The following is a 19319-nucleotide window of genomic DNA, read 5'->3' on the forward strand; positions in this document are numbered from 1 at the left end:
ACAGTGGATAGAGCACCGGCCCTGGAGTCAGGAGTACCTGAGTTCAAATCTGGCCTCAGACACTTAACACTTACTAGCTGTGTGACCGTGGGCAAGTCACTTAACCCCCATTGCCTCACTAAAAAAAATTTAAAAAAAAAAAAGAAAGGTTTCAGGAGGTGGCGTTGGACCCAAACCTTAAAGCAAATGAAAGATTCTGAGAGGGGTGAGATGGCTGGTGCAGTGTGTGTGTGTGCATGTGTGTACACGCACTGTGTGTGTGTGTACACGCACTGTGTGTGTGTGTGTACATATGCATGTGTGTCTGTGCACACCTGTGTGCGCGTGTGTGTGCATGCTCCCAGAGAATGCCCCATGCAAAGGCATAGAGGCGGAAGCAACCACACTGGGGTCCCTATTGAAAGGCAGAGATAAGAAAAGAGGCTGGAAAGGTAGCTGGCAACCAGATTGTGAGTGGCCTGAAATAGCCAGTGAGAGGTTCAGGTTATCCTCCTGGTGCCACTGAGAGTTTGAGTGGAGGAGTGATGTGGGCAGATGTATTGGTGAGGGGAGAGGCCAAAGGCAAGCTAATACACTACAGCCCCCAAGGAGGCCCAAAGTCCCATATGTACAAAGATATTTGTAGTAACAAAGAACTAAAAGGAAAATGCATGTCCTCAACCAGAGAATGGCCAAACACACTGTGGTATAGGAGTGTGACAAGCATGTTTCTCGATGGGATTCAGAGGAACTTGGGAAGTCAGTTTCCATGGTGACTATGGAATGTTTTGATACACTGGACTGGGGACACTGATAATTCACTGAGTGTTCAGGTATCCAGAGGACTTGGTGACAGCCATGTAGGCCTCCTCCCTGTCTGCAGAGATCATGTGATGGGCAGCAGGTGTGGAGGGAGAGGTGTGTTTTTATACACCATCTATGTGTTGGTTTTGCTTGGTTGGAATTCTTATATTGGCTACCCTCCACTCAAGAGTCCTTTAGATAGAGAACAAGGAGTGTCATTAGGAAGTGACAGTGATGTGTCTGAAAGATCATGGACAAAACCTTTTTTAAAGGAAGGCTTTTACAGCAGCCCAAGTGAGAGGTTGTGAATGCAGAGGAGGCAACTCTTGTGAGAGCATGTAGGGAGGGAGGGTGAGGGAGAAGGGAAGGAGAACTTCCAGGTTGTGAACTGGCCGAGGCCTCAACAGAAATAGGAAGGCTGTGGCAGGGGGTGGGGGAAGGGAGATAGGGTTCTGTTTGGGACCTAGTGAGTTTGAGATGTCTGTGAGACATCCAGGTGGAGGGACTGAGAAAGTAATTGGTGACACGGGTGTAGGCTTCTGGACTGGGGCTAGAACCAGAGACTGGGCGTCACCTACATGGAAGTGATATTTGAACCCAAAGGATCTGATGAGATCACCAAGAGAGCATGGGAAGAGAAGGGGCCCAAGACATCTCCACTTGATGGTTGGGAGCAGGATGTGAGCCAGCAGAGGAGACTGAGATGGTCCAGGCAGAGCCAGAGAGGGAGGGGAGGAAGATCAGTTGTTGGAATGAAGACTGAGAAAGGTTGTGGTTCCCTTTGAGAGGCAGACAGCCATCTCTTAGCATGTTGACACTTGAGAGCTGTGGGGGTGTTCCTACTTGTTTTCTTGGCCACGTGCTTCACAGTCTTATCCATGTGGATGTTCTCACCATTGTCTTCTCGTCCTCTCCAATTCTTGGTAAACTCTAGCCTTGTTCCAGTGTGTTGGGGGCCCTTCTCTAGGTCTTTAGCTTGTCACTGTGGCACTCAGCCTGCTGATCTCCTGGTCTGGCCATAGGAACAGCTCATCTAACTTGGAGGTACCTTGACCCCCCCATTTCTTGAGTTTCTAACATAAGTCATCATTGGTAACGTGCTGTGGCCTACTTAAGCCTGTCTTGGGTCTCTCTCACTTTGGGGTATAGTTGGGCAGTAAGGTGGGCATGGAGTCGGGAATACTCCTTTTCCTGAGTTCAAATCTGGCCTCAGATACTTGCTAGTTGTGTGAACCTGGACAAGTCACTTCATCCTGTTTGCCTCAGTTTCCTCATCTGTCAAATGAGTTGGAGAAGGCAATGGCAAACCACTGAAGTGTCTTTGCAAGAAACCCCCAAATGGGGTCATAGAGAATCAGTCATGACTGAAATGATTCAGCCACAAGATCTGATTTCCAATAGGCCCAATTCTAGAATCTCCCTGGCTGGGCTTCAGTTTTAGACTCATTAGCTCTCTAAGCTTCCTTTCCACTCTGGCCTTCTGTCTCTTCAACAGGAGGCCCGGGACAGGCTTAGGAATCCAGCCACGTCTGAATGTCACCTTGGTCCCACCTGGGCCATTTGGTGCTACTTCCCGGATCCTGTATGGGCCTCTCCATATCCTTTCCCGGCCCCCTTGCCCATTAAGTAAATAGACGTCTGGCTGTGGGATGCACTTTATTATCTATGAACTATCCAATGTGAACATCAATTCTTACATGGCTGTCAGGGAGGCCCACTGCAAATCTTAAAGCATTAGAGAAATTAACGTGATGAGGATGAGAGAGCGAGGTGGGGCCAAGAATGGGGCGCTTGCTGCGTGAGAACCAATGCCAAAGCCAGACGTCCCCTGGCAGGGACAGGGAGGCTGGAGCTAGCCTGTAGCTTCCCCCTCCCCCTCCAAAGCCATCAGGCAAACACGGTGACATACTGAGGGCCCATGTTTCCAAAGTAGGAGCGTTCCCACTCACTCATGAGGTCAAAGTGCACAGGGCGATGGCAGAAGTTGCAGGCGGCAGAGGAGACATCCTGGAGGGGCAAGCCCACTTCAGTCCAGGCCTCAAGCAGTTTCTCTGGGGAAGACAGCAGGGAGACCCTCAGTTCGAAGTCTGTGGACCCATGTCACAGCAGGAGGGGAGCTGAGCCAACCCCAAGTCCCCCAGGCCCATGCCAGCAGTGATGGGCCTGGGATCTGGCCTGTTCCCCTTCCAACCTGAGCTGGTTTGCTTCTCCTTAGGCAGTCTGCTGGCCCCCTTACCCCCCATCCAGGGGCTCATCATACTGGTGCTGGCCTCTTCCTAGCTCACCACTCTCAAACTTGAGCAATTGACTAACCTCAGTTTCTTCCAGAAGCAGGGGTTATAGGTGCATGCCCTCATTTTTACAGATGAGGACACAGGCTTAGAGTAGGGAAATGACTTTAAGGTCATGGTGTCAGGACTGGAAAGAGCCTTGGGAAGCGTTTCCCACTCAAATTTTACAGAGAGCCAAACTGAGGTTCAGAGAGGCTGTTGCCCAGGCTCCACAAGTTGACAGAGCTGGATTTCAACCCAGGGCTGGGGCTCTTTTAAAAAAAAATCATGGGGGCAACTAGGTGGCTCAGTGGATAAAGCACTGGCCCTGGATTCAGGAGGGCCCAAGTTCAAATCCAGCCTCAGACACTTGACACGTACTAGCTGTGTGACCCTGGGCAAGTCACTTAACCCTCATTGCCTCACCAAAAAAAATCATTCAGTATTATTTTTTGCAATTGTCAAGTATCTGGTTCCTCCCTCCCTCCTCCTCCTCCATCTCACTGAACAAAGGAAAACAAGTCACATGAGCACAGTCAAGCTAAACAGGTTCCCATGTTGGGCAGGGCCCATGCTATTAGCCATCCCACCAGTGTCTGCAGTGCGCCAGGCTAGCCGAGGGGTGAGCCAGGCTGTATGACCTCTGGACTCAGGGCCCAGTTCTGCCCTTGACTTCTGGTGGGACCCTCATCTAGGCCCTTCTCTCCAAACCTCAGTTTCCCCCTCTGTAAAATGAGGGCTTAGAGCAGACCACCTCTAAACTCCTTTCTGTTCTGACAGTCTATGATGCCAAGAAGCTTCCTCTCTGGGAATGGTACCTGATGGTCTCTCCTGTGCCTCATTGTGGAAGTGGCCTGGCCCTACCGTTCTAGTGAAAGGGATTGTGGGGTGGGAATTGTTTGGCCAAAGTGACACCCACCCAGATGAAATCACAGACCCTGGGTCTCCAAGGTCCCTTCCCCATCAACCCATCATGACACTCTCTCTTGGCTGCCATCGATCCTTTGGTCTGGAATATGCCACTATCCCCCACGACTGATCTCCCTCTGTTAAGATCCTGCCTTGGCCCCTCTCTCTGTGCCTTCCTCTTGTCCTTCTCTATGTCCTGCCACCTCTTTAATAACACATCACGTCACATAATCAGGATGTCTTCAAGGTCTTAAAGCTTAGAACTGTACTAAGACTTCTGGGCCCCCCAGGATGGTGCTTTAGCCAAGCACGTTCCTCTGTGAGGCAGGTACTGCACATCCTTATCCTTGTTTAATGGAGGAGGAAACTGAGGCTGAGAGGTCACAGAGCTAGCGTCTGAAGCAGGGTTTGGAACTGGGCCTAGTGACTCAGTGGCCAGCCCCCTTTTCATCATGCTCTTCTCCTTTCTCCCTGACCCTTCCACCTCTTGGCCCACATCCTTCTCACTGGCTTTGTCTGTGCCCGGCTCTCATTCCTCCTGGATTTCAATTTCAGCTCTTCCACATACTAACTGTGGGCCCCTGGACATCCTCAGTTTCCTTGTCTGTAAAAGGGGCACCTCACAGAGTTGTTGGGAGGACAGTGCTTGGCCAGTCCAAAAGTACAACATATGTGAGTTGGTATTTTTATACTGAAGGGCAAGTGATCGGGCCAACCCTGCAGAGGGGCCAGGGCAGAAACTTAGGGCATGGATGTTAGTTCTTAATCTGGGAAATGAGAGTGCTGGGTTTGAGCCAGACCTCCGAAAGCCCTGGCAGCTTTAAATCTGTTGGCCTCTTGCTGTCTCTGTCTCCCTCTCCTCCCTCCCTCTTTCTCTCTCTCTTCCTCTCCCCTCTCTCTCCCCTCCCTTCCTCCATCCCCCTTCTCCTCTCTCCCCCTCCTTCCTGTCTCTCTCCCTCTCTTCCACACCCCATCTCTCACTGTCTGTCTCCCTCTCCTCCCCCCGCCCCCGCTTTCTCTCTTCCTCTCCCTCTCCCCTCCCACTCTGTCAGCCTTGTAAATGTGAGCTGTTGGGCATTTGTTTACACTGTCCCCCTCCCCTGGCTCTCATCCCCTAGTTACCCTTCAGTATCTAGAGAGTCTATCAGAATCTGGATGGGTCAGGTGTCTTCTCTCCAGGCCCCAAATTCTTCTTTGAGACCCCAATTAAAGAGAAGAGAACTCAGGCCCACAGGGGACATGTCAGGACCAAGACAGAAGTAGGCAGGGAAGCTGAAAAGCCAGAAAGCCTGGCTGGGGAGTGAACTTACCCACAAAGTAGTCCATCATCTGGGGCGTGTGGTGAGGAGAGGGTGCCAGCCTCAGCAGCTCCTCACCCCTGGGCACTGTGGGATAGTTGATGGCCTGCACATAGATGTTGTGCTTGGAGATCAAGACGTCACAGATTTGACTGTTGAGGGCAGCGTCCCCAACCTGAGACCACAGGAGAGGACAGAAGGATGCTCAGTCCCCCTTGTCCCTTCTGTCCTCCTGGAGCAGGCACCCCCTCTCTAACAGCCTCAAGAAGTGGTCATCCAGCTTTTCTTGGAGACCTTCAGGGACAGGGAACTCACTACCTCCCAAGGTAGCTCATTCTACATTGTGCCCCTGCAAATGTTGCCTACTGCTCCAATGCTACCCTCTTGAGTCAATTAGTTCTAAGCCTTTTTCCATAGGATGGGCCCCCAGATAGTTTGACAGTGACAATTGTGTCAGTTGTGTCAGTGAAGTCTGCCTCCCTATAACTTCTCCCTGTTTGTCTTGGTGCTGCCCACTCACTCCTTACAGAGGAAGAAACAAAGTTCCAAAGGTGGGAAGTGATTTGCCCAAGCTTAGCCCAGGAGTTTATCGGCTGAGCTGGGAAGAGTTCGGGAATCCCAATGCTCTGGCCCAGGCCTCTCTCAGTTGTACCAGGGCTGCCTCCTTCAACTCATTTGGTAACTAGTCATGACTATGTCAATGTGAATTTTGTTCTCCTTTCCCTTACCCCTTTGCTCAGTCCTTCTTGCTCTTCCTCGTGGATTTAATCAATATTTTTATTGTCATTATTTCATTCATTACTTTTACTCATTCATTTAGTCCTGCCTTAATTTCCTCACTCATTTTCTCATTCAATCATTTGTTGAACTCATTCACTCACTAGATGGAATGACTCTCTCAGTCAGCAGATATTTTTGGAGCACCCCTGACCCTTGCCCAGGCTCTGGAAGAGTTACAAGGATAAGTAAGATTGGGTATGTCGTGTCCACGGCCCCTTTTTGTGCCTTGGACCCTCAGGCAGCTCAGAAGAGAGAAGGCCCTTAGAGGTGCAGGGTGTGTTGGGGAGGGGCAGGGGCTTGGGGAGGCAAGGGAAGGGTCAGTGGGGCCTTCCCTCACCCGGATAGGGATGATGTGACTGGGGCAGGCAATGACGGGAAGACCCTTGTCCATGAGCAGTTGGCGCATGTGGCGGACGTTGCGTTGGTGAGCACGTCGCAGGGCTCGGCCCTCCTCACCCTTGAGGATGCGCACAGAGGTCAAAGCCCCAGCCAGCACCATAGGGGGCAGGGAGGTGGTAAAAATGAAGCCGGCGGCATAGGAACGCACGGTGTCCACCAAGTCACGGGTACTGGCGATGTAGCCCCCCACACAGCCAAAGGCTTTTCCTGAGAAAGAGAGAGTGTGGGGAAGAAGTCCATCCTCTGCCTGGAAGGGTGAGAGCCTAGCGAGGCCATGCTCCACCTCCAAGGCTCACTCCGGCTCAAAACTGGCTCCCATCACACCCCACTTGCTATTTATTTTTTTATTTTTTATTTTTATTTTTTTATGGGGCAATGGGGATTAAATGACTTGCCCAGGGTCACACATCTAGCAAGTGTCAAGTGTCTGAGGCCGGATTTGAACTCAGGTACTCCTGAATCCAGGGCCGGTGCTTTATCCACTGCGCCACCTAGCTGCCCCCCCCCACTTGCTATTTAGCTGTCTGGGTTTGGCCAAATGGCAAAAATGAAGGTCTCTTGGATGAATGAGAGTTGAGAAAGAGGCAAGAGGGGAAAGAGAAGAGAGGAAGGAAGATGAGATGTGAAGGAATTTGGAGAGGGCAAGAGATGGGGCAAGAGGAAGATGAAGGGTCAGTGGTCTTCAGAAAGGTGGGAAGGAATCAGCACCTCTTTAGCCTCTTGTATGAATGGTGTTTCCTGAGCCCCAGGCAGGGGCCTGGGACTTGTGATAAGCACATGTCTAGGGATGATTAGGTGCCCCGGCCCCTGAGAGTCCATTGCCTGTATCTGCCCTGGCCGATTGGACCAAGGAGAGAAGGGTGTGGCCCAGCCAGCTGTTTGATGAGCCATGAGCCCTTCCCACTACCATGGGGCCCCAGATGGAGGTGTGGGGGAAGCCGGGAGGGAAACAGCTGAATGGGGTGCAATCCCTCTCACACCCTTCCTTCCTTGGCTAGCCCTTCAAAGCTTACATCAGGCTTCCTGCTGCCTCTAGCAAGCCCTCCCTCGTTTGGAGAGGCCATATGCAAGACTCTTGTTCTACCAGGAGAGTCACAGGCAAGGAATGGAAGAAATCTCTCCCTTGGGTACTAACCATGACTGTCCCCCAAGACCTCAGAATCCCAGTGAAATTCTGGCTCCTCTTGGAATTCTACTTTTCCAGTGAAATCTCTTAAATTAAATGTCTGTGCCCCCAAGCATCCCTCTAGATCCCCAGCCGAACCCATTGAATTCCCAGCAAAAGAAGCCATGTGAATTGCTAGCTGGGTTCTCTGAATCTTTAGCTCAGTCCTCTGATCTTTAGCTAAACCTGACCAAATTTGGAAGTCAGAGGCCCTGGGTGCCTACTTGCCACTTGCTTCCTACATTCTCTCCTTTGGGCCTCAATGTCCTCATCCAGAAGATGAGGGAGTTGGTCTAGATGCCCTTCCAGGTCCTTTCCAGCTTCTACCAAAACCTAATGAATCCCCAGCTAAACCATCTCCACCATCTCTTGGGCAACCAGAAATGGGAGTTGGGGGGAGATGGGGGAAGATGAACCGATCCCCTCATTAGCTGTGAGTTTCTCAGTAAGCCTTGGGGCAAGAGGCAGGAATGGCCACAGAATCCCCCGGTCTGTCCCTGGGTCTCCCCTTCTCCCTCTAAAGCAGCTCACCCAGAGTCCCAGAGACGATGTCAATCTTGTGCATAACACCATCACGTTCGCCGATTCCAGCGCCCCTTGCACCATACAGGCCAACAGCATGGACTTCATCCACAAAAGTCAGGGCCCCGTACTTGTGGGCTACATCACACATCTCCTCCAGGGGGCAGATAGCACCTATGAGAGAGCCAGGAAGATGGATGAGGCACTCAGAGAGAATGGGAAACGGAGATCAGGACCCAGAACGAGGAATGGGCTCAGAGAGACAGAGAAATACACAGGGATGAAGAGGGAGGGAGGGAGGGAAAGAAGACCAGCCCCCCTCTCAGTCCCAGATTAGATTCCTCCCCCAAATGCCCCTTCATTCTGTGATCTAGGGACGGGACCCCAAGCTCTGCTTGCTGGTTTTCATCCCTGGCTGATCAGGTCTAGGGAGAATAGAAAGTAGTCAAATGGTTAGAGTTTGTTTGGCTTTTCTCTGTATCCCGAGCACTTAGCACAATGCCTAGCACATGCTAAGTAGCCAACTGAAATGAGAGTAGTTAGGCAACGGGATGGGGAGTTCACATATTGTCCCTGTTAGAGATTTCCCAGGCAGTGACGGGATGATATGGCCTCTTAGCAGCCCAGTCCAACACACACTGATGAACTGCCTGCTCTGTGCTCTCCATGGGATCTACAGAGAGAAACGGTCCCGTCTTCTCCATTTTGCTGAGTGCATCTAACACGTGAACAGAACAATATGCCAGGAGGGCATCAGGAAAGGTTTCCTGTAGGAGGTGGCACAGGAGCTAGAGAAAGCTAGGAGTACCAAGAGGCAGAGGTTATGAGTGAGCATGTTCTGACATAGAGAACTATACCCCATGAATCAAATATACAAGAACCCAAGTCATTCCCCAATTGAGAAATGGTCATAGGATATGAACAGGCAGTTTTCAGATGAGGAAATTAAAACTACAGCCATATGAAAAAATGCTCTCAATCGTTGCTGATTAGCAAAATGCAAATTAAAGCAACTCTGAGGTACCACCTCACATCTATCCAATTGGCTAATATGAGAAATATACCCCTGCCAAGTGTGCCGAGAACCAAGGAAGTCCATCTGGCTGGAAGAGAGAGTGTATGAAGAAGTGATATGCAGGAGGCCTAAAAATGGAGCCTGGATCAGACTGTGAAGGGCCCTAAGTGCTGGACTGAGGAGTTCGTCTTTTGTCCTAGGGACAATAGGGAGTCACTGAAGCTTCTTGGGCAGGGAAATGACATGGTTGGGTTTTTGTGCTTTCTGGATTGGAGTGATGAGATAGTGGGATGGGTAAGAAATGTGTGTATTGGAGAAATATGGCAGTGGGGTGGTTTGGGCATCCTTCCCTTGGAGTAATAAGGAAGTGGGCTGGTTAAGACATTGTTGGAAAAATAAGACAGTAGGACATTCAGAATGTTGTCTCTGTTGCTGAGATAAGGTAGTGAGAGGTTAGGTTATGTCTCTATTAGAGAAATAAGGCAGTGTGATTGTAGACCTCCCCTTCCGTGTCCCGCTCTCACCATCCATGGAGTGGACTGTCTCAAAGGCAACGATCTTGGGAGTCAGGGGGTCGGCTTTGCTCAGGAGTTCCTCCAGATGTTCAGGGTCATTGTGGCGGAAGACAAACTTGGGGACCCCACTGTTGCGGATGCCCTGGATCATTGAGGCATGATTGCCTGCGTCTGAGTAGATCTCGCATCCTGCAGTCAGATGAGAACAACCTTTCAGCCCTCCAATCCCTGACCAGGGCTAGGAAAGAGCTGAGCAGCTGCGAGGGCCCTACTCGAAGGCCTCTTCTTCCAGGAAGTCTTTATAGACTTCCAAACCATTAGCGCTAAGAAGGTGCTTAGGGGTCAATCAGTCTGAGCCTCCCATTTTACAGAAGAAACCGGCTGGGAGAGGGGCCAAGTCATTGAGAGAGTAAATAGCAGAGTGTGAATGAGAACCTCCTTTTCCCGCCTACCCGCCAGTCCAAGTCTCTCTATCCACTGCACTGTGGCTGCTTCTCCTTGGTGACAGGTTTAGTCAATGTAAATTCGCTCATTCATTTACTACCCAGTCACTCATTCAGCAAACCTGGCTTAGACACCCACTATGTGCCAGGCTTTGCTCGAAGTCCTAGGATTATGGAGACAAAACAAAACAGTCTCTGCCCTCAAGAAGCTTACAATACAGACATTCCTTCACTCGTTCCTTCATTTATCCTTTATTTTGACCAACACTTGCTCCCCCTGTGCAAGACCATGGCACTGACGTGGTCCTGAACAGTCTGTGCCAGCTTTCCAGGGGCTCACCTGGCAGGGTCCTCGCAAGGGTGAACAGGGTCGAGTCATTGGCCACAAAGCAGGAGGAGAAGAGGAGGGCGGCATCCTTGTTGTGAAGGTCAGCCAGTTCTCGCTCCAGGGCCACGTGGAACTGGCTTGTCCCGGAGATGTTCCGTGTCCCACCAGCCCCAACTCCCAGCTGCTTCAGGGTATCCCTACGGAAGAAACAAGAGCGCCAAGCTATCCCACGGGTGGAGCCAAGACTCCTTGGGGAAGAGGCTCTGCCTGGGGGGCACAGCCAAGACAAGCCAGAGGACCAGTCAGGAAGGGACTTTTCCAAGGTCACACAGACGGTAGGCAGCAGAACTAGTACTTGAACCCCACTCCTCAACACTAAGTCCATTCCTTTCAACAGTGACTGAGGCCAGAGCTAGGCCCAAGCTGGTCGCTCCCTGGCTCCGCCCATGACATTGGAATGGTCTCTAAGATTCTTTAGCTCCTGGACATGAAAGTCCTTTGGCTCTGGCTTTGGGCCTGTCCTGTGGGGCTGCCATTCTCTGCTGATGGGCTCACAGGTCGCCAGAGAGAGGGGCTTGCCCCATAGAAAGTGGCCCAGCCTCTTGGCCCCAAGCTCAGATGCCAAAGCTCCCGGAGTCCCGAGGTCCCAAGATCCGGGGCCTACTGGCCTTCCCTTCTGACCTGGAGCTCTCCTCTGGTTCTCAGTGCATTTCTGGCATCTCGCACGGGATGTCCAGAAAACATCTTAGATGCAACATGTCCGACACCAGAGTCTTGTCTTTCCCTGAACCCTGCCTTCCCTAGTGCCATGGAGGGCAGCAGCATCCCCCTGGTCCCTCAGGCTTCCACCTTAGGAGTCACCCTGGGCCCCTCCCTCTCTCACCGCCCCACCCCCAGCATATCCAAGCTCTTGCCAAGGCCTGTGATTTCACCTTTGTGAAGTCTCCAATACGCCCCCTTCTCTCCTCTGACGCTGCTATCCTCCTGATACAGGCCCTTGTCTCCTCATGCCCGGACTATTACAATAGCTTCTGGGGGCTCTGCCTGTCTCATCTCTCCCCCTTCCAATCCATCTTCCATTCAGCCACTACAATGACTTTCCTAACACAAAGGTCTGATGTCTTTCACTCCTCTACTCAACAAACTCCTTGAGGATCAGAGACAGAATCCTGTCTTGGGCATAAACTGCCCCCTCCTCCCTCTCCAGGCTTCTGATCGGGTGACACTGGCCTCCTCCCTCCGCCTCCTGACTGGGTATCTTTGGTGCTTGGAATTCTTTGCCTCCTGGCAGTTAAAACTCCACGTTGGGGGGGGGCAGCTAGGTGGATTCCGGAGGACCCAAGTTCAAATCCAGCCTCAGACACTTAACACTTACTAGCTGTGTGACCCTGGGCAAGTCACTTAACCCCAACTGCCTCACCAAAAAAAAAAAAAACACAAAAAAAACCCTCCACCTTGTGCAGGAAATCTTTCCCAATCCCTCTTCCCTCTCTTTATTCTGTCCATCTTGTATATAACTCAATTGTACCTAGTTATCTGTGTGCTAGCTCCCATGAGGTCGTGAATTCCTTGAGAACAGAAACTGTCTTTTGCGTTTCTTTGTGTCCCTAGGACTTAACATCGGGCATGGGAGACAGTAGGTACTTAATCAGTGCCTATTGACTGACTTTTCCTGTTCAAATACTAACTTCTTGGTCCCCTCTGCACTCACTGTGTGGCTTGTAGCACGCTGGGGTGGCGGCTCATGCCCAGATAGTCGTTGCTGCACCAGATGGACACCTCCTTGGCGGCCAGGCTTCCCCCTTCCGAGAAGTCCTGGGCCAAGGGGTAGGCATCAGCCCTGCGGTTGACAGTCTTGAACACACGGTAGGTGTGGTCTCTCTTCTTCTCTTCGATCTTGCCACTGAAGAAGGCATCATAGCCAAAGGCATGGCTGCCTGGGGAGATACGGGGAAGGTGAGGGTTTGTCCCCACGATCCAGTATTCAGGAAGCCTCGCTCACCTCCCAGCTGCTTAGCCCTTTGAGATGCCCCCCACACCCTGCCCAGCTCTCTGGGGAGGCAAGAGCTCTCTTGCCGTGGGGCCACAGCCTCCCTGGCCAGACTCCTGCCACGCTCCTCACTTCCCTCTTTCTATCAATCTCTTCTTTCTCTTCTCACCTTCTCTCTTTTACTGCACTTTTTTGTATTCTCTCTCTCCTCTCTGCATCCATTCGTGTCTGTCTCTCACTCTCCACCCACTGTGTCTCTCCCATTTCCTCTTCTCTGTCATCATCTCAAATTCTCTCTTCCCCTCTCAGTCTGTTTTTTTCCTCTCTTAGTCGGCTCTGTCTGGCTTCCTTTCTCCCTTCTTCCCCCTCTTTCTTTGTCTGTCTATCTCAAGTCTACCTCATCTCTCTCTTCCCCATCCTTCCCTCTTCTGACTCAGTTTCCCTCCCTCTTTGTCTTTCCCCTTTCTCAATTTCTCTCCCTCTCTGTTCCCCCCAAATTCCCTACCACCTTCCTTTCTCTCTATCCACCTCTGCCCATCTTCTGCCTCACACCAGGTCCCATCTCTCACTACTCCTGGGCAGGGAGCAGCCCCTGAGGGCTCCGCCAGCACAATGAGTGGTCCAGGGGAATCCTGGGGGCTCTATGTGTCTTCCTGGGGTGCTGCCTCTTCCCTGTGAAGCCATTCTAGGTGCCCTCTCCTCCCCCACCTCTCCCTCCACTTGTGAACAACCTACCAGGCATGTTGTCCTGGATGAGGTGGGTGATCTTCTTCTCAACGGTCAGTTTCTGCCCTCGGGAGCCCCAGAGTTGCTTCCTCAGGCTAGATTGAATCTCCTGGACTAGGCAACTAATTGGAACTAGGGATGAAAGATGATAAAAAAAAGAGTGGACCCTGCTCTAAGCCAAAGCTGATTTACCAAAAAGTAAATCAATACATTTAAGAAAAAACAAGTCTAGTTCAAACACAAAAGTACAAATTGGGCGGGGGTGAGCTCTATTAGGAGTTTAGAGAATATCTGGGTTCAAGTGTTGTCCCCACCATCCATTGCTGTGTGACTTGTGGCAGTCTGAAGAACCTCTCTGAGCCTCTTCTCTCTGAAGAGTAAGAGGGTTGGATTCCATGATCAGCATGGTCTCCTGGTTTTCAGGTGAAGGAGAGTCTCAGGTTGGCTCAGTAACTTGCCCAGGATCCCACACCTGGTGAGTATCTGAGGTCGACTTAGGCCCAGATTCTTCTGAGCCCAAATCCAGGGCTCTCTCCAGTAGGCCGCACTGCCCCTTTGGACGATTGGCAGTAACATAACCTTGGAATGCCTTCTATTCTTATTCAATACCATTATGCCCTCTCAGCCACTGGCTTCCTGCCTGACATTGGCTGAGCTTCAGGCAGGACACTAACTCCTTTTTTCACTGCCGTCTCCTCATAAAGGAAGGGGATTGGGCTAGATGGATCTCCAACCCCCTCATCTTCCTCTCCCTACCTGTTGGATCCTCAGCAAGTCACACACCCCCACCTCGTCAGCCTCGGTTTTTCCTATTAAGTGAAGGGCTCAGACTAGATGCCCTCTAAGGACTTGGGTACAGCCATTCCAGAATCTGAAGTCCTCTCCCCTTCTCTGGGCCTCAGTTTCCTCTTATACAATAAAGGAATTGGGTTAAGTGGTCTCTAGGTTCCTTGCCAAGTTCTTGTTAGATGGGACTTTGGGACAAATCATCAGCACCCAGCATCAGGGTGGGCTCCCCTGGAGGGGAGGGAGCTAGCAAATTAGACGCTGGACAGCTATTTGCGAGACCACCTAGGCCAGCCCAGAGAAGGAAAGTGAGGCCCCAGGAGAGGAAGGAACCTGGCCGAGGTCACACAGGAAGTCAACAGCAGAACAGGGCCTAGAAGTGGGGCCATTGGGATGGGCTGCTCTGGGAAGCAGGGAGTACTTGGCGCTGGAGAGATTGAAGCTAGATAGTGTGTCACTGCCCCCCATTCTATGATCTGACAAGGCTCAACTCTGAGGTCCTGTCAGCTCTGAATTCTAGGATTCCCAAGTCTTGAAGTTTTCAAGTATTATAATAGTATCAGCACTGGCTGCTACTGAACCTGAGATTTATGCACATTATTTCTATTTGAGCCTCTACTCAGGTCCGCACAGTGGATGCTACAGTAATTGTCAGCATCCCTTTGTGCACCTGAAGCTCAAGAGGCTGCCGCCTGGCAATGAGTCTCTGAGGCAGGATTCGAACCCAGGTCCTCCTGACTCCACAGCCAGTGCTCTAGCCACTGGGCTCGACTGTTTCTCCAAGGCAGCATCCCCCTCGTAGCTATTATGGGTTTCTCTGGTTCTTTGTTTGTGAGCTGGGGATTCTGGGGCTCTTCTGGTGGTCTCTGATTCTGCCACGCTAGGCTGCAAGGAGCCTCTGGTGAGCCAATGTGAGGTGATTCTCACCTGCTTTGAATGTCTGGACATCTTCCTGGATCTCAGGCGCAGCCTTCAGCACAATCTTGCTCTTCCCAGCCTGGAGCTCAGATTCCATGAAGGGGCACTGGCCCTTGGCCAAGGAAGGTGACCCTGCCCCAAAACAACATGGATGACTCCTGCCCGGGCCCCAGGGAAAGCAACTCTGAGGAGGGGCCTGCTGCCTTGGGGACGTGAGGAAAGGGAGGTAGGCTGTGTCTATTGGGGCTCAGGATGAGCCTCAGCACAAGCCACTTACCCAGAGAGGCAGAGTGCCAGCAGCAGCAGCAGCAGCCGCTGCCTTCTCTTTTCTGGCCTCATTCTTCCCTCCCACACTGGTGTGCAACACCTCCTTCCCCTTTCAACTCAGTCCTGTAAGCTCCCAGGGATTCAGTAGGAAGGGTTGGTGGAAGACCCTCCTCCCTTCTTACCATAAGCCTGAACCTTTGCCTCCTTGCTGGCTGGGCTGGATGTGGCCAGGCCCTGGGCCACCATGACGGGGCACCGACGGGCACTGAGCAACAGCTGAGGCCTTGTTTTCTTCAGGAATGTGGCCCTGTCCCAGGCCATGGCTGGGCAACGCTGTAGGAAGGAAGCCATCTTGGGCCTGCAAGAGACAAAGTTGTAGGGCCAGAACGTTCCTTGGCATACCATCTTCCCACTTCTGTCTGCATAAATCTAGTAACGGAGAACTGACTCCCTTCCATGCAGTTGTCTCAGGTTAAAAGAATTATGCCTCAATTTGAGGGAAGGCAGTTTGGGGGTCTGGACTCTCGTTTTTGTTCACGTGACCTTGGCCAAGTCCCTTGCCCTCTCTGTGTTTTAGCTCTTCCTTCTGTAGAACAATGGGATCTTTTGGAGTCTAGGATCCCTAGGGACCCTGCTGGCCCTGAGAGTTTATTCTGTTCCCAGTGGAAAACCTGGGTGAACACAACCAATGTGGAAATTGGTTTTTCGTGACTGCACGTGATGTATAACCTATATCAGAAAGTGGGGAAAGGAGGAAAAGAATTGAAAATTCAAAGTGTTTAAAAGACAAATGTTCTAAATCACTTCTACATGAAACTGGAAAATAGAAAATAATATTCAAGAGCCTAAACGAAAGAAAAAGGACAAGCCTGTTGACTTTGGGCAAAGCCCCTCCCCTCTGTCTTGGAGCTGCTGGCAGAGTGGATAGAGTGCTGGGCCTTGAGCTGGGAAGCCCTGAATTCAAATCTACCTAAAATCTAGCTGTGGGACTGAGACGAGTCATTTAACCTCTGTTTGCCCCAGTTTCTTCAACTGTAATAACACCACCACCTACCTGGGGTTGTTGTGAGGGTCAGAGAGATTTGGTTTTTTTAAAAAGTGCTTAGCACAGTGCCTAGAACATAGTAGGTGCTATGGAAATGCTTATTCCCTTCCCCCTCCCCCCTCTCTGAGCCTTAGTTTCCCTTTCTACAAAATGAGGGGGTTGTTTATCAGGGCTGCCCTTCATCCATCCCTGTTCTCCCCAGCAGTTGGGCGGGGGGGGGGGGGCTAGGAGACAAGTCTTACCCCTTTCAGAATCAGGAGGGAGGGGGAGACAGACAGAGGGTGAGAGCAGAAGGACAGAAAGTGATAGTCACGGACAGAAAGAGGGCAGAGAGGGGAGGTCGAGGAAAAGCCAACTAGAGAGAGACAAAGGGAAGAGAGAAGGGCAAAGTATGCAGGAGAACGAGAAAAACGAGAGCAATACAGAGAGGGAAAAGAGAGACAGCAAGGTGCAGGCGAGCAACCGAAGCTGAGTGGAGCAAAGACAAAGGGATCGGGAGGACAGGGAGTCAGAAACTCTAGAGCTATTTCACCCCCTCCCTGAATCTTCTGGGTCTACAACCCCGCAAAGTTCTCTGGGGAAAGAGACCTCCACACCTCGGAATCCTGGGCCCCGTCTGGAAGGGGCAGATAATTCTTTCTCTGGGGCTTATCTTCCTGCCCAGGGTCAGCCAGCTGTGTCGCCCCCACCCATGCCCAGGCCTAGGAGAAGGGGGAGGCCCAGACCCTTCAGGCTTTTTGGACAACAAATCAGGTGTGATCAAAAACATTTCTTTTTGGAAGAGGACTCTGAGATCATTGCGTCCAACCCTGTGTCTTACAGAGGGGGAAACTGAGGGCCGGAGGGAGGGAGTGATTTGCCTAAGGTCAGGCCAAGCTGGTGACCAGAGCAAGGACTTAAACCCAGACCAAGGGTGAAGAGTTATTATTCCTCAGCATGAGTCCCCCTCCCAAACGCATTTGCCCCCTAGCAAGGGCTCAAGCCTAAGGCATGAAGTTCTTAATGGTGTGGCTTCAGGGGGTCAGAATGGCAGACCAATACCTTCTAAACTTCCATCCCCTCCCCCTAAGACCCCCAAGAAACCACCAGACTCCCTCTTTGCAAGAATCAGGTCCTGGAGGGGAAGTGGTCAGTTCATGGCAAGATTGGGAAGTCTTAGGCTCCCCTGCCTCTCGCATCCTCCACTGGCAGTCATAGACTCTTGGGGTCCTACAGTCTTCGAATCTTAGCTTAGGCCCTTGTCTTAGAACCTTGGCAGCCTGTCCTAGACTCTTGGATTCATCTAACTCTCGAATTACAGAACATTCAAGTCTTCCAATCTTTGGAGGGCTAGCATGGGGAAGAGGTGCTGGCTTGATTCTCTGTAGCCTCAAAGGGCAACACCAGGACTTAGGAAGAGAGAGTTCAGAGACGCTGGTTTAGACCAGAAGTCAGGAAAAGCTTCCTCCCAGTTGGAGCTGTCCCAGAGTGAGAAGGGCTATCCCTGGAGGTCCTGAAGCAAAAATCTTGTGGCCCTTGTGGCTTCTGAGAGTCTTCCAGCTCTCAGAGGATGTCAGAGCTGGAAGGGACTTCAGAAGACCAGCATATCTCCCAGAGGCCCCAGGGTGCAGTGAATTGAGCATTCAGATCCTTCCCATGTCACTGAGTAAGTCACTAATAACCTGGTTGAGCCTCAGTTTCCTCATCTGTGGCACCAGGGGGTTGGACTTGCTGACTTCTAAGGTCACACCTCTTCCAGCTCTAAATCTATGACCCCAGGAAGTCCAAAGAAGGAAACTGAGGCCCAAAGAGGGCAAAGGGACTCCAATTCACAGAACATCCCCTTACGTTGGAGGAAACAGGCTTAGAGACCAGAGACAACTTGCCCAAGGTCCCAGCCACACAACTGAGGCCTCCCCACTTCTGACCCAGTGCTCTTTCCACAGCACCACAGTGCGGCCCTTCCAGTCTCCCCAGCATGGCCCAGGCCCCCAACGGCCCCCCATGTCCCCCATGACTTAAGCCCTCCCATCTCTTCTCCAGCTGGTCTCCTCAATCCCTTTTCTACCCCCTCCCCAAATAAAACCCCAGGGTTATCTGGGCAATGGGAGAAGAGGGAAGGAGGAATGGGAAGAATGGGGGAAGGCAGAAGGAATGAATGAGAAAGAGATGAGAGAAAGAGGAAAAGACAGCTGAGAAGGAGAGACGGAGAAAGGAGTGAGGGGGAGACAAAAGTGTGGAAGACAAATGAGACAGGTGAGTGAGAGATCGTCAGAGACATGACAGAGTAGAGCTAGAGATGAACGAGGGAGAAATGAGCAGAGAGAGGGAGAGAGAGAATCTCATTCCCTTCTAACAGTCTGTGGATGAGAGATGGAGCCAGAGAGAGGGGAGACAGGAAAACGGACAGGCAGGAGACTCGGGAGACAGTGTTAGAAAGACAGCACCAGAGAGAGAGGAGCTGGGAGAGGGAGACCTGAGATGGAGAGGAACAGGTGTATACACACACACACACACACACACACACACACACACACACACACACACACACACACACACACACACGAATAGTGGCAGGCGGGGCTGGAGGCCAAGAGCCTGGGTCCTACCTGTTGCCCTGCACTGAGGACGAACGGTGAAGCCCTGGTGGCTGAGCGCCCTAATTTATCCCCAGCCCCGCCCCATGGCCGCCCGCCCATTGGCCCCCGAGTTCCACGAGCTCTGCTAGAAGATAACATTGAAATTGGCTGATGTGGCTCCCCCTGCCCCGCCCCCCGCGGCCCCTCTCCTCCGCCTCGGACCCTGTGTCTCTGTCCCTGTTGGGGGGGGGGTTCCTCTTTCTGACTCTCTCTGCTTGCTGTTCTTCCTCTTCTCTCTCTTACTCTCCCATTTCCCGGACTCTGACTGTCGCCACCCATTTCTGACCCCTCCCTCGTCTCCCTCTGCCTCACTTTGTCCCGCTGTCTCTGTTCTCCGCACGCTCCATCTCACTTCGTATTCCTCTGTCCCCCACCATCCCGCACCAGCCATTCTCCCACGTGCTCCCTCTCCCCTCTTTTCCCCTCAGCCCTTTGTGTGTCCTCCTTTCTCTCTCCTCTCCATCTTCATCACTCCATGTCTGTCTGTGTCTCTCTGTCTCCCTCCCCCTCACTCCCTCTTTCTTTCTCTCTCCTCCAACTCC

General features: G+C 51.8%; 1 protein-coding gene across 1 annotated transcript; it reads right to left on the reverse strand.

The window, feature by feature from the left end:
• Nucleotides 1-2426: 2426 nt before the first annotated feature.
• On the reverse strand, nucleotides 2427-18783 carry ALAS2 (5'-aminolevulinate synthase 2). The gene is made up of 11 exons (XM_043974854.1): nucleotides 18748-18783; nucleotides 15297-15472; nucleotides 14857-14979; nucleotides 13153-13275; nucleotides 12139-12364; nucleotides 10440-10624; nucleotides 9666-9845; nucleotides 8136-8300; nucleotides 6378-6646; nucleotides 5273-5435; nucleotides 2427-2834 (listed from the first exon to the last, which is right to left on the reverse strand). Exons 2-11 carry the CDS (start codon nucleotides 15463-15465, stop codon nucleotides 2671-2673), a joined length of 1767 nt encoding a protein of 588 aa, XP_043830789.1. The 5' UTR covers nucleotides 15466-15472; nucleotides 18748-18783; the 3' UTR covers nucleotides 2427-2670.
• Between the last annotated feature and the right edge of the window lie 536 nt (nucleotides 18784-19319).

This window comes from Dromiciops gliroides, chromosome X (genome assembly GCF_019393635.1).
Source record: "Dromiciops gliroides isolate mDroGli1 chromosome X, mDroGli1.pri, whole genome shotgun sequence".
NCBI lineage: Eukaryota > Metazoa > Chordata > Mammalia > Microbiotheria > Microbiotheriidae > Dromiciops > Dromiciops gliroides.

Coding starts and splice junctions, on each gene's coding strand:
- ALAS2 (XM_043974854.1), bottom strand. CDS start 15,465: ATGGCTTCCTTCCTACAGCGTTGCCCAGCCATGGCCTGGGACAGGGCC. Junction 13,276..14,856: donor TGTCCAGACATTCAAAGCAG/GTGAGAATCACC, acceptor TTTCATCCCTAG/TTCCAATTAGTTGCCTAGTC. Junction 12,365..13,152: donor CATCCAGGACAACATGCCTG/GTAGGTTGTTCA, acceptor GTATCTCCCCAG/GCAGCCATGCCTTTGGCTAT.